The sequence below is a fragment of the Spea bombifrons genome, chromosome 8 (assembly GCF_027358695.1).
Source record: "Spea bombifrons isolate aSpeBom1 chromosome 8, aSpeBom1.2.pri, whole genome shotgun sequence".
NCBI classification, from domain to species: Eukaryota; Metazoa; Chordata; class Amphibia; order Anura; family Pelobatidae; genus Spea; species Spea bombifrons.
This window is the reverse complement of record NC_071094.1, coordinates 24,222,238-24,236,706: the sequence shown is the minus strand read 5'-3', so window position 1 is coordinate 24,236,706 and position 14,469 is coordinate 24,222,238. Positions and strand designations below refer to the sequence as shown.

The window sequence follows — 14,469 nt, the reverse complement described above, 5'->3', positions numbered from 1 at the left end:
AAAGAACCATTTGTAAAGATACTTCAATTTCAAATTAATCAATAAAACTCATCAGGTTGGTATCTGCCTCAGTGGTTATATTTAGGACGATAAATCTGTAAATCCAAAAATGATTAACTCTGCAAAGGTTAGTTTGTGGCATCTGCTATTAAATATTAACAAAATGGTTATGCATAAAGAATAATTAAGGTGCAAATACATAAAAAGCACAATCACCATAGCAGCCAGTAAAGTTTCTGTTTCACTTTTCCCGCATTACACTAGAACTGAATCCTACTACACAAGAATTGGACATTTTAAAATATTGAGAGTCTATTGAGTCCTATCTAAATTAAATTTAACCATAAAATAAAATACTGGCTGATATTTTTTCTGTAAAACACTGATTTGGAGACTTGATTGGAAAACCTTCCAAACTAGTACATTATTGACAGCCAAATTACATATTGCAAGCATGGATGGTTATTTTGTTTGCCGTTCTTTAGTGGCTTGTGTTTGGGGGAAGTAAACACCACAGCAGCAAGAAATAATATAATGCACTAAGTTCATACATTTCTATACTGTATATACATTGAAAATATAGCACACATTAAGAGTTGACACATGTACACCAAGGAGTTCATTTTTTAGCACTAGGAAGACTACAACACATATATCCCAAAAGCAGTTACAAACTGCTCTAAGCACAAACTCTTAATTGTGAGATTTTTGTGGCAGTAAAATGTTTATGGGTTGAATAAGTCTGAAAAACATGTATATGTGTATTCAAATGCAGGACTTTGTATGTTTGTTCTTTGGAATGAGACTCTCAGTGGCTTGTGTTATCACAGTAGCCAAACCCTGCATGTTAACAAGGATCAGCTATTTTTTACAAATGCATTCAAATAAGTGACAGGTTGACAAATTTTCAACAGCAACAATATAGAGTATACTCTACAAGTAAGGGAGATGCAAATTATCCGGTGAGATCATCCAGCCCAAGTGTTTATTTTAAAATATATTGCTACTGCAAGTTAAATTGTGCAACTGGACTGTCTTTCTTGATACATGGGCGCCCTCTCCTGTCCAACTGCTAGCATTACAATTGGTTAGTTATAACCCGCATTAATTTATGACTTCGAGCCCATCCACTGGCAAATAACTTTACTTGCAGAGCGTATAATCCAGATCTTTGCGTTACAATGAGATTATGCATGCACAGTGAAATACATTACTTTTGCATACAGAGCAGTCCTAGTTAAAAAGGTGAATTCATCAGCAAAATTGATTAGTTGCCATGATGATTACAAAATGTTTGCCGCTCAAAAGAACAGCTTGGCACTAAGCCCTCTATGCCTATAAAGAAGATTGTCCACTCTAACCTGCAGAGTGACCAAGTGAATAAAAACAGTTTTATCATAGCCCACAATGTATGTAGAAATCTACTGACACCAATGGCGTTTTTCTCTACAACTACAAACATTTATATGGTTAACTAACTAGCTACAAAAGACACCCAAGTTAAATTCTAGAATATGTAATTTCACAGATGCTGCAAACAATGCCTGTTTTTTTTTTTTTTTTTACCAAATGCGGTATGATTGAAACCATTAAATGATTACATATTGGCTCTCATGTAATTAGTTTTGTAATGTAAAATTAAATGCATGGGCAAATATTGCCTTAGTTTGTATAGTGACTTGAAGAGCAAAGGAAATCCCCATCATATAGGATATCCTTACACCAAAACTAAGGAGGCACCAGACAAGGAATTTTCTTAATGATAGGGAGGAATTTCCATTTACCTATCATTATCCCAGCCATTCCCTTCTTCTTGCAAGTTTAACCCTTATGTCAACCAGCTAACATGAAAAACTCTTAGTATTTTGCTACCTCACAACACGATGTCTGAATCACTGCTGTGGTACTAGTAGCAATGAAATAATTAGCTATGCTACATGTTGAATTGGGTTTTGCCATTCCACAGGGTTGACTATTATAAGTTTTTGCACTTTAAGACCTTGCTATTGTTCAAAGTGCTTGCATATTACAGACAGTGCATCCTGACGTGCTAGGTTCTGCAGAGTCTTTACCAGGTCCTGTAGAGTGCAGGAACTCCTGGTGGATAGGTGGGCGTGCAAAGCCACAAAACCTTGCATGTGAGTCAATAACTGGGAGGACACTCCGAGTGCTACACCCAGATCCCTGAAGTCTTTCAGCCCTGGCATTGAAGGATCCAGACTGAGTCCAAGTGACAGAACCAAAGAACTTGGAATACGAGAAATATGGAGACCTGCAGAAAAAGAAAAAAGTTTCCTTGAGAGAGATCTTAAGCATACCCCCAAGTGTCCCAAGTGACAGATAGAAGTAAATAAGCCATTTACAAAACTTTAGCCCTAATTCTCCTTTCAAAAAGTCCATACATCAGGGGTGTCCAACCTGCGTCCCTCCAGCTGCTGCAGGACTACATCTCCCATCCTCCTCAGCCAGCTCCTTGGCTAAAAGAGCATTTAGCCAAGGAGTCCTGCAGCAGCTGGAGGGCCGCAGGTTGGACGCCCCTGCCATACATGTCTACACATGGAGGACTAGTACACAAACAGTTTATACAGAATATGAGATCATTTCTTTAGAATGATTAACTACTTAACATTCCACATTCAGAGTCACTGTTCCTTTTTAGGTAATAGCTAAAACAAGTTTGATTTCCCCTGCCAGTCCAGCAATTTAATGGTAACATGGAAAACTGCAGCTGAATATGGGATCTACACAAACCCCCAAATCCACAACACAGCCCTCTGATACAACAGAATCCTCAGTCTACCAAAATCATTTGACACATTAAAAATACCGTATTGGCTCGGATATAGGCCGTCCCCGTATATAGGCCGCACCCTAAAAGTTTGGTGCTTTTTTAAAGAAAAAGTTTTTTTCTTTAAAAAAGCACCAAAAAAACATGCTGCCACTCTGTCCCCCCCCCCCCCGAGATATGCTACCACTGTCCTCCCTCCCCGAGATACGCTGCCACTGTCCTCCCTCCCCGAGATATGCTACAACTGTCCTCCCTCCCCGAGATATGCTACCACTGTCCTCCCTCCCCGAGATATGCTACCACTGTCCTCCTCTGTCCCCCCCTCCCCAACTTACTGGAGCAGACTCCCGGGTGTCTTGCGGGGCCGGCGGGGGACATCTACGCAATACAATTAGATGTCCCCCGCAAGACATCCCCGAGTCTGCTCCGGTAAGTCCGGGGGGGGGTGCAGAGGTAAAACGCATCCGCACGATGCGCTTAGAGAACCTCCCGTGCCGGCACCCCCCCCCCGTGGGAAGTGCCGGCAGGGGAGGCTGTCTGAGTGCATCGGGGAGTAGGATGCAGGTCCCCTGCACCGCTGCGGGGATCTGTATCCTAACCCCGCTGCCTGCCCGGCACCCGGGACATGCAGGCGCCAGACCCCAAATATAGGCCGCACCCCCACTTTAAAGTCTTAAAGTGGGGGAAAAAAGTGCGGCCTATATTCGAGCCAATACGGTACATTTTAAATTGTATAATAGTAATCCAGCAGTAAGGAGATTTGTACAGCTAATCCAGTTGGCAGAAAAAAAAAATGCTACTGATTTTCTGATTCTGTTCATTCTTACCAATTTTAACTAACATCAATAGACATTTTTGCAGTAAACTTGAATGTGTCCTTCTGTTGTTAATAATATTGTTCCCAAAGGCAGTGTTTTATGCCACGTCAGACTAGCTATAAGAACTACTTGCCCACAAGCTTAGAAAAGAGGTGTGAAATAACACAAAGCTTAGAAAAAAGCCAACAGGCCAGCGTGAAAAGTAAATCACTAGTTTGAAGCAAGTACGTAAAATTAAACACATAGGTCTAAGCTATGCTTTCGTTCAATCTTTTTTTTCTTGCTAGTAGACACTTACCTAAAGCTGCACTGTTCAGGTGGGATGTGGGGTCTTCACATGGCTGTAAAAACAGAGATTTGGAAAAGCTGTGACAAGCAGGAAAGCCTATGTAACAGAAAGAAACCTATGAACCCATAGATGTATTGACACTATATAGATTAACTATGCATTTGCCAACCACATGTGAGATGTACAGTGAATACATTACAAAAGCTTTTGTAATTAAAGGTTGACAATACTGTCAAAAGAAACCACAGACAGACAAGAAAGTAAATATATGGGCCAATACAAAATACAAATCTATTCATAAACAGGACTATGCATTGGACACGGGGTCGCGCATTTAGACTGGAAGAAAGGAGATTTAGTCTAAGGCAAAGGAAAGGGTTTTTTACAGTAAGGACAATAAGGATGTGGAATTATCTGCCTGCAGAGGTAGTTTTATCAGAGTCTGTACCGACATTTAAACAGCAATTGGATAAATACTTGCAATACTGAACACAATAATTAGGGATATAATGTTTAAATTATGGGGAAACAGCTTCTTGATCCAAGGAGAGATCTGACTGCCATTCTGGGGTCAAGAAGGATTTTTTTCCCCTAGCTTGTGCAAAATTGGAAAGAGCCACAACTGGGTTTTTTCCCTTCTATTGGATCCACAGCAAGAAATAAACAGATAAGGGAAAAGTGTCTTTTTTCAGCCTAACTATGTAACTATGTGTGCATTTGTAGCTGATTGTAACGCTTATGCTAACAATGCAAAAACACTTTGTTTCAAGTAAAGAGTCTAAAGATTTTAGTAATTCTCCATTGTTTAAACATGGCTTTTGAATAGCATGCTTGAAACGGAAACAGAGTGACATCTAGTGGTATACACTCTAGGGATGCACCGAAATGAAAATTCTGGACCAAAACCGAAAATGTAGTATTCACTTGGCCGAAACTGAAACCGAAAATGAACCCCCCACACCTTTAAAAAAAAATAAAATAACCACACTTTACTTTTAATTTTGGTGTGTTACTTACTTTTAATACAAGTGTGGTTACACACCACAATTTGACAAAAAAAAAATCAATAACAATATTATATATATATATATATATATATATATATATATATATATATATATATATATATAATCTTCAAAGACCAGTCTTTGAAGAGTATGCCATCAGTCAGGTTTTGGGCTGCATATAACCTAAATAAGGTACTATTTTTATTGTCAAATTGTACCCAAATAAAAACAATAATGAATGCATGTGAAGTTACACACACGTGTAATTTCCAATGATTTCATATGGCCATGATTGATTGCCTTCCTACAAAGGCCATAACATGGAGATAGGTGCCAAACAATCACATTTCCCTATACTTTGCAAGACAATACTTTACAGTGATTTCAAGAACAGTCCAGTTTGGTCTTTCCTTACAGCTATAGTTGCAGTTAAACACAGATATTTAATAAGAAGCTGGGGTTGGTTTTTTCAGTAGTATTTCTCTATGAGTTGGGTGCGAAATATCTTGTAGTCTTTTGTATGCAATCCATTTAAAATTATTTTTGTACTATGTATGCCTTTTTGGCACATAAACATACCTTACATGTTTCGTATATATACGTATGTTTTGATGCATGATTGAAAATCTATGATAATAAAACTAGCATTATAGGAATAATGAATTAAAAGCACTGTTAGTTTACATAAGTAGTCTCATACTTAAAGCACTTACCATGCTTGTATGAGGGTGGTGTCTGCACAATGTTCTTGTATCTCTCTGAGGAAGTGAGGAGCTCCCTCCCTGAATAATGTCCATACATGCACAGACGTGAGAGCCAGGTATTGACAGAGGACCATGGCTACTCTCTGGAAGACTTTGGTCAGATAATCCATTCTCTGTTGAAAAGTTCTGCAAATCCAGCTCAGTGCATTCAACTGGAGCATGAGACCAGTGATGTTGCTCTGATGCACAGGAGTGGGTCTGTGTAGACTGATGTTCTGAAACTGCTTGGCTGGGATCTGAGGTAGGGGTGCAGCCGGAAAAGCAGTCACTGCAGCCAGAGTTACGGATCAGTGGCTGTGTTTCTGATATACTGCGAGTGTAGTGAGGTTTGGCAGGTGCTGGTGGAATAGGAGATAATTCTAGACGTGGTTGAAGAGCACAGTTCTCACTGCATTTTGCTCTGGTGCTTGGAGAGACTTTGTTTGAGGTGACACAGACTTCTTCCAGTGGACCTATTATACAGAAAATAGGCAAAAAGCCATTGGACAAAATAGAATTCTGACAAAAAATCTTCACAAATGCACAGCTAAATAAAAATCATATATATTTTGAATATTATTACTTAGAGGTACAGACTTATATTTTAATGCATATTTACCACAGACATTGCTGTTGTCTGCCCTGGTGTCTGGGATACGATCGTGGCATTTAAGGGGTTAATACCTGTTTCATATGGTGCTCTGCTGCTGCTGGTCTGGCTGGAAATTAACCCCTTCAATGACACGATTGCGGCATTGTAGGGGTTAATATTTGTCCCCAAAAGCCTGTGGGCACTAAATATCAGTCAATGTTGTGCTCCTAGGGAGCATGAGCATTGTAAGATTTAAAAAAGAAAACGAACTATAACAGCACTGACCTGGAAGTCAAGGGTTCTTCCGGGTCAATTGCTGTGAGTTCAGGATCTGCTGCAGTTGAAACTGCTGCTGAACCAATGAAAAGTGGGCTCATGATGATCAGATCACTCCTGGCCAATAGGAGTGATCTGATCATTATTGCAGCCCCTGGATGACCCTGCCCTAGAAAAAGAGAGGGGTCATCTAAGGTAACAATAATAATAAAAAAAATGACTACCTGTCACTTGTCAGTGACATTTTAGGTCACTGATTATTGATCGGTCTCCCTGCGCATTGCTGTTATATACCACCCCCCTGGCCCGGCTAACATCTTTCTTGATCACTTCTCCTCATGGCTTCCTTTCTTCCTCTCCTCTGATGTTCCGTACTGTTGTCCTTGGGGACTTCAACATCCCAGGACCTTATTGAGTCCCATGGCTTCAAAATTTCTTTCTAGCACCTACTCTTTTAATCTCCAACAACATATTAGCTCCCCTACTAATGATGATGGTCACACCCTGGACCTTATTTTTTCTAGCATGTGCTCTCTCACTAACCTCTCTAATTCCCCTTCCCCCCTCTCTCACCACCACTTCCTTTCCTGCTCTCTAAACTTGCCTCCTACTCACTCCCTTGCACCCCAACCTCACCTAACCTGAGACCTCAGCTCTATTAACCTTCAGAACTTCTCAATCAATTTACTCCCTCTCCTCTCTTCTATCTCAAACATGTTGTGTCCTAACAACACTACCTCTGTCTATAACTCCACTCTCACATCTGCTCTTGAGGATGTAGCACCAGTTACTACTCACTCTTCACAACGTTCATGTTTCCAACCCTGGTACACAACTGTGACCAGACACCTACGATGTTGTTCCCACACTGCTGAACGTAGTTGGCAAAAGTCTCATTCCATGTCTGAGTTTCTGCACTATAAATTAATGCTACATTCCTACTACTCTGCTCTCAACCTTGCTAAAGAAATCTACTTCACCTCCCGCATCTCCTCCCTGTCTCACAACCATAAACGACTCTTTAATACTTTCAATTCCCTTCTTCGACCTATCCCTACTACCCCTTCCACTAACTTTAATGCCTCTGACTTTGCCACATACTTCAATAATAAAATTGAAACTTTCAGACATGACATATCTAAACAGTCACCACCCTGCCCTCACCCTCCCTCTGACAATGCGCCCTCCTACCCAATGACCTCTTCTCTCTTCACTACATTAACTCATTTCTCTGCTGTCACTGAAGAGGATGTACATGATCTTCTTCTTTCCTGTTGTCCAACCACATGCTCCCCTGACCCGATCCCTTCCTATCTCACCCAGTCTCTTTCATCTACCCTTGTCCCTACTCTAGCTCACATCTTCAACCTCTCCCTCACTACTGGATCTGTCACTCCTTCACGCATGCTACAATTACTCCAGTCTTGAAAAAGCCCTCCCTTGACCCGACTGATCTCTCCAATTACCGTCCTACCTCACCTCCAAGCGTCTTGAAATAATTGTTTATACCCAATTAACTAAGTTTCTTGATCCCAGCTCCCTGCTTGGCCCTCTTCAATCTGGTTTTCGCCCTCGACACTCTACTGAGACCACCCTTACTAAAGTTACTAATGACTCACTGCTAAATCCAAGGGCTACTACTCCGTGCTAATCCTACTGGACCTTTCTGCTGCTTTTGACACTGTGGACCACCCTTTTCTCCTTCACACGCTTTATGATCTTTGTCTCAGTGACACTGCTCTCTCCTGGTTCACTTCCTACCTTTAGCGTCTCCGTCTCCAGTACCGCTTCCCCTCCACTCCCTCTCTCAGTTGGGGTACCCCAAGGCTCCGTTCTAGGACCCCTTCTGTTCTCTCTTTACACTTCCTCGCTTGGCAAACTGATCTCATCCTTTGGCTTTCGATACCACCTGTATACTGATGGCACCCAGATCTATCTATCCTCCCCTGATCTCTCTCCCTCTCTCTTAGATCGTGTAACTAACTGCCTTGTGTCTGTCTCTACCTGGATGTCTGCACGTTTCCTGAAACTCAACCTCTCCAAAACCAAACTTCTCTTATTCCTTCCCTCCAATGCTAAGATTCCCCCATCAATTTCCCTCAATGGTAATGGTGCCATCATCTCCCCGTCTCCTCATGCTGCTGTCTTGGTGTCACCCTTGACTCCAACCTTTCGTTCACCCCCCACATTCAGTCTGTTTCTAAAAACTGTCATCTCCCGTCTTGATTATTGTAACTCTGTCTTAGCTGGTCTCCCTCTTAACCGTCTCACCCCTCTACAATCCACCATGAATGCTGCTGCCAGACTTATCTTTCTCTCCCATCGCTTTACTAACGATGCTCTCATGCACGCTTACTACATTTCTCTAGGGCTGTCCCTATCCTCTGGAATGCCCTCCCCCGGCTTATCCGTCTCTCCCCCTTCCTTCGGTCCAATATAATATTGCACATTAACACCCCCCATATTCCTTTAGCTCACTTCTCCTAGTCCATATTTATGATACATTTTACCTATTGTGTAATACACCCTAATCCCTCTAGATTGTAAACTTGTTTAAGCAGGGCCCTCCTCATCTGTCGTCTCTGTAGGTCAAACTGTTATGTTACATACTACATGTTATGTCCTGTCTACCCACTGTACAGCACTACCGAATTTGATGGCGCTGAAGTTATCTAATAACTATACATAAATAAAAAATACAATATATATTTAACCTAATAAAATACTATGTGACCATTGATTAATGACCTCTTTGGTCACTAATCATTGATCCGTCTCACTTAAATAGCCGGGACCTAATCTGATCATCAGATATACAGTACTATAACCTTGGTAATCCTACCTATAACTATCCACCAATATGATCGTAATGTTACCCATTATGCTATCAGCTAACCCCTATTTGCACTAAACTGAAAAACAAAGGGGTGACTTTGAGGTCCTTGGGCTTTGTGCTTTCAGGGAATATATAGTTTTATGGTGTTAAATTGATATTTGGGACCTTTACTGTGTCTCAAATGAAACATGGGCCCAGGAAAGTAATCTGTCAAAATTCCAAGTTTGAAAACTGAAATGCGCATGTTCCAGTTTTGACTCCACAATGTTTGTGAAACATTACTTATTCATGCATGTGGGGCATTGCTGTACTCGGGGGTGTTACTGAACACAAATCAAAACCTTTTTTGTTCTTTCACATATCCACTCCATAAAACGTGGTGAAACTGAAACGTTTATGTGAAAAATGTTTTTTTGTTAGACTAACTTTGGAAGACGCTGGTGTGGAATCAGCTGCATGGGACAAGCCGGTATGCCCCTAACTAGATTCCCTGAGCTGTCTTGTTTTTGGGGGTGTTTCTGAATACAAATCACAAGTTGTTTCAGTAATTTCATGTACCCAGGGGAATACATGTACTGAAATACTGTGTTTGAATAGAATGGGTTTGTTAAAAATTAAAAGAAAATGAAATTTTACCGCAACAGATTGGCGCTGAAATGGTTAAATTAAAAGTTTATAGGTGAAACTGTAAATTTTTTCTTTTTTCCCTAATTTGCCCCACATTTTTAGATATTTTTCATACCAAATGATGGTATATATATATTTTTTCAAAAGAAAAGAAAGCCCTACTTGTGCTGAAAAAACAATATATAATGTGTGGGGGTGCACTAAATGATTTAGTGGGCAATCACAGTTCAATAAAGACATAGCAAGAACTGCTCTGGTCATTAAGTGCAAACATCGTAAACCCCCCGGTCCTGAAGGGGTTAATGCATGTGCACTGTAGCATTCCAATAAAAGTATATAGGAACTGAGTTCCTACTGAAAACAAGTAGAGTACCACACTGTATGGTGGTCAGTGAGTGTATATTTGAACGTGACCTCACCCTGTGCCTGTCTGCATGTTCTTGGTGACCCAAAACAACAAGGAGGTATCGGCTGCTCCTCTTGTGGGCGGCTTGTGGTCTCCCACGACTCTGCAACCCTTCCAGGTCGACCTGCAAAGTTCTGGGACCTATGAAAGGCTAAAAATGAAATATTATATTAAGTAAAGAAAACATACAAGGAGCTCTTGAAATAGATCACACAAGGTTGTATGCTGTGTTCTTAGCAGAGAATTCTGTGAAATTTTGCTTTTATGTTCCAGTATAACTAGCATGCCTGGGTTACCCCCAATCAAAAGTTGAATTCTTATGAGTCCTGAGGAATGTGGTGTAGAAATATTAATAATTAAGTTAAGTATGCTAGTAATGTCTTATAAACTCTATATGTTTTACAGTTAAGAATATACATTTACACAACCTGGATATTTCTCACTTACCCCTCTGACACTGGCTTTTGAAGAAGCGTCCACAGCAAAGCACAGAGAGTGTTACTAATGTCACAAGTATTAGAGCCAGTGCCACCAGGATAACGGCCACTAGAACTACAGGGTCTCGAGGAGGTGAAGCTGTGCTGGCTGGCTGATTGGGAGCAGGCTTGGCATTACCTGCAAAGTCATGAACAAAAACTGTTATGGAACAGTAAACTGTGTAGAACAACCAAATAAAATACACCAGAGGTCTGTAGTAACTTACACTGAGATTCTGTAGATGGTGTGTGAGATGTACACGGGAAACACTCCAGTTCCTGCAGTCCACCTATACGGGTTTTACTATAGAACCTTAAAAACATAACATTTTAAAAGGGTAGTAATGCCCAAATCAATATGGCAAATAGATGTCCTTCAATTAGTTAAACAGTGGTGTTTTACTTCCTTCTTGCAGGCAGGCATGAGTATGAAGCATGGGTATTTCCTATAGCAAAGGGGCTCCTGAGCTAAATCCTGTGCAACACGGTAGCCTTTAAATCAGGGGTGGGGGATGAAAGATAAGCAACTGAAGTGGAAATCCAGCTCATATGCACTTTAATTTATATGATAGATGCATTGTCCCTTCAAATTTTCATGATGTTCCACTTGCAATTGCATGGGTGGATAGAAGCAACCAATCAGTTGTATGAAACTTTAGGCCACAGAGGTGCTGAGGCACAGCTTTTACTAAAGGTGTGCATTTTTTTTTCTTTCTGATGTAATGAATGCATATTAAAGTAATACAAAGTACTTAAACAAGCATGTGTTGTTTTAACAGGCTGCCTAGGACATTGGAGTGTCATCAAAGGAACCACCCTCTAAACAAAAAATGATAGAATTGTAACTGCATTTGCTTTGAAATAGGTTTGTTTTCTCCAACAAAAAAATCCCAAATCATGGCATCTATAGTTAGGAATTTCCCTAATATTTGAGCACTGGCGAAGTCATGTGAAAATAAAAGTATACCCGAATACCCTATGGTTTTTCATATCAGGACATAATAACAATCATCTGTTCCTTGGCAGGTCTACAAATTAGGTAAATAGACCCTCAGATGAACAACACAAGACATATTACATATTGTCATTATTTATTCAACAAAAATAAAGCAAAAATGGAGAAGCCATGTGTGAAAAAATAAGTACATCTTATGATTCAATAGCTTGTTGAAATTGTTTTCTGCATTACTTTATCGGTCTTTCACATTGTTGTGGAGGAATTTTGACCTACTCTTGTTTACAAGGCTGCTTCAGTTCATAGAGGTTTTGGGGCATTTTCTTATGCACAAGTCTCTAAAGGTCCCGCCACAGCAATTCAATTGGGTTGAGGTCAGGACTTTGACTGGGCCACACATTAATTCTTTTCTTTTTCAGTCATTCTGCTGTAGATTTGCTGGTGTACTTGAGATCATTGTCCTGTTGCATGACCCAATTTCAGCCAATCTGTAGCTGTCAGACAGATGGCTTCATATTTCGCTCTAGAATATGTTGGTATACAGGAGTTCATGGCGAACTCAATGACTGCAAGGTCCCCAGGTCCTGCAGCTGCAAAGCATGCTCAAATCATCATCTCTCCACTACTGTGCATGACAGTCGGTATAAGGTATTCTGGTTTTCTCCAAACGTGGCGCTGTGCATTATGGCCAAACATCTCCCCTCTGGTCTCATCTGTCCAAAGGACATTTTTGTTGAATTAATCCTGGCACAGTGTAATGTGTTGTTCAACTGAGGTTGTACCTAATTTGTAGACCCGCTAAGGGACAGACGATTGTTATTATGTCCTGATATGTACAACCATAGAATTCATAGAGTGTGTACTTTCTTCTTCACATGATCGTAAAAACCACAATTCTAGCCAATCAGTGAGCAGTAAATCTCAGCACACTATGTCCTGCCCATGCATGTCACCTGACAGCAATAGTTGGAAACTTAACTTCTTTATTTAAGCAGTGGGCTAACAAATTTACTAGAAAAATATAAAGAAAAAAATATTTTACACTGAAGTAGCCCAGTCTTCTGCATATATGTGAAAAAAATGTTTGGATTAAAATTTAAAGCTGACAAACTGAATTATTGATGCAAATTAAGAAGTATTATCTTGTGCATCCAGATTATGCAGACCTTATCAGCACTTTATTCAGTATCATATTCACAAGCTTAGTAAGACAAAATGCACAAATGCGAAGTTCCTGTCAACTCACCCTGGAAGACAATCTCCACAGATGGAATTCAATGTGGGGGTACAATTAGCTTTCAGCACACGGTTGATGACAGAACAGGGGAGGCAACGCAGGCATCGCTGGTGTCCACGGTCCTCCTTATATCTACCAGGCCTACAGGGGACACACTGAAGGTCTCTTCCACTACCACAGTCCTACAAGGAGAGAGGTTTACTGTGAGGAGCATTTTACTATGTTGTATCAAATTAAACATAGAAACAGAATTTGTCCCCATAATGATACCTAACCTTTAATGGACATTATTTGAGTGGTTCTGCATCTCCAGGGAGTCTATATATCACATCAATTCAGACAACCACTTTGTTACCAAGTTTTAAAGTTACCCATACTCTCTAGGCTCTTATCCTTACCGTGTACTAGATTCATCTTTAAGATATTTCTATCATAAATGGGAATAGAAAGGCCCTCCTTCTTTTCTGCCTTCATTGTCCTTTCTGTATAACATGCACCTATATAACCTATATAAATCAATGCACTTCCTTTTAGGATTAGGGAGGCATGATATATTTATGATGTTCTATATCTTATATGAATGTGAAAAAAAACATATTTGAGGATACACTGATTTAATATACACGCTTCAAAGCTATGGCTGTATGGTCAGTTAATGAGGAAACCACCAAAAATCCATTAATTTCTCTGAAATGGGTATCTGCCCCAGACATAGAAGTTAACACCAAAATCCCAAAGTGTTGCAATTCTGCACACATTCACAAGCATAGACAGAAAAATCCAATGTTTTTTCCATCTCACCTCAGAAAGTTCCTGCCCTGGGCCACATTGCTTGCAAGGGAGACAAGTTCCACTCTCATGCTCAAACTCATTTTCCTGGCAGTCAGCAGTGACAGAGAGTACAAGATATAACTGTAAGAACACAGGAAACACAGTGTAACGTTTTAAGGCCATCAACACAATCCTCTGTGTTAGCTTCAAATCACATGTAATCTAACTGGAAAGAAACAAGGGAATTTAAGCAGTTAAATCAGACAGATCTGATGATTTTGAAACTCCCAGCCTACCCCAACTTTACCTCTGTGAGGAGAAGAACACAGATTAATTGCCAGTATCTAGACGTCCCCATCCCTGAACACTCAAGATCTCTGCCACGAAAGCCGGAAATCAGTGGGACCTGTAGATTTTCTGTTAATTATCCCTGTGGAAACCAGCAACATACAACAATGTTATACCGAAATGCAGCAATATACACAGTATGGAATACTAAACATGTGAGACTGAAATAGGTGAAAATACAAGTTAAGGGGACCATATTCTAAGAACCCATACTGCATGGTCCTATAAATCTATATTTTCATAAATACCATAGGCATTTAGCTCATACTCATATGTTGATGTCCAAATACATATGGATTT

General features: G+C 40.3%; 1 protein-coding gene across 1 annotated transcript; it reads right to left on the bottom strand.

Annotated features, from left to right (window-relative positions):
* Positions 1 to 1,880: 1,880 nt before the first annotated feature.
* EDA2R (ectodysplasin A2 receptor) lies at positions 1,881 to 14,195 on the bottom strand. Its single transcript, XM_053472781.1, has 9 exons — positions 14,129 to 14,195; positions 13,852 to 13,962; positions 13,060 to 13,232; positions 11,086 to 11,171; positions 10,830 to 10,997; positions 10,396 to 10,533; positions 5,616 to 6,118; positions 3,905 to 3,947; positions 1,881 to 2,272 (listed from the first exon to the last, which is right to left on the bottom strand). The coding sequence occupies exons 1-9, from the start codon at positions 14,177 to 14,179 to the stop codon at positions 2,004 to 2,006; spliced, it is 1,542 nt and encodes a 513-aa protein (XP_053328756.1). The 5' UTR covers positions 14,180 to 14,195; the 3' UTR covers positions 1,881 to 2,003.
* Between the last annotated feature and the right edge of the window lie 274 nt (positions 14,196 to 14,469).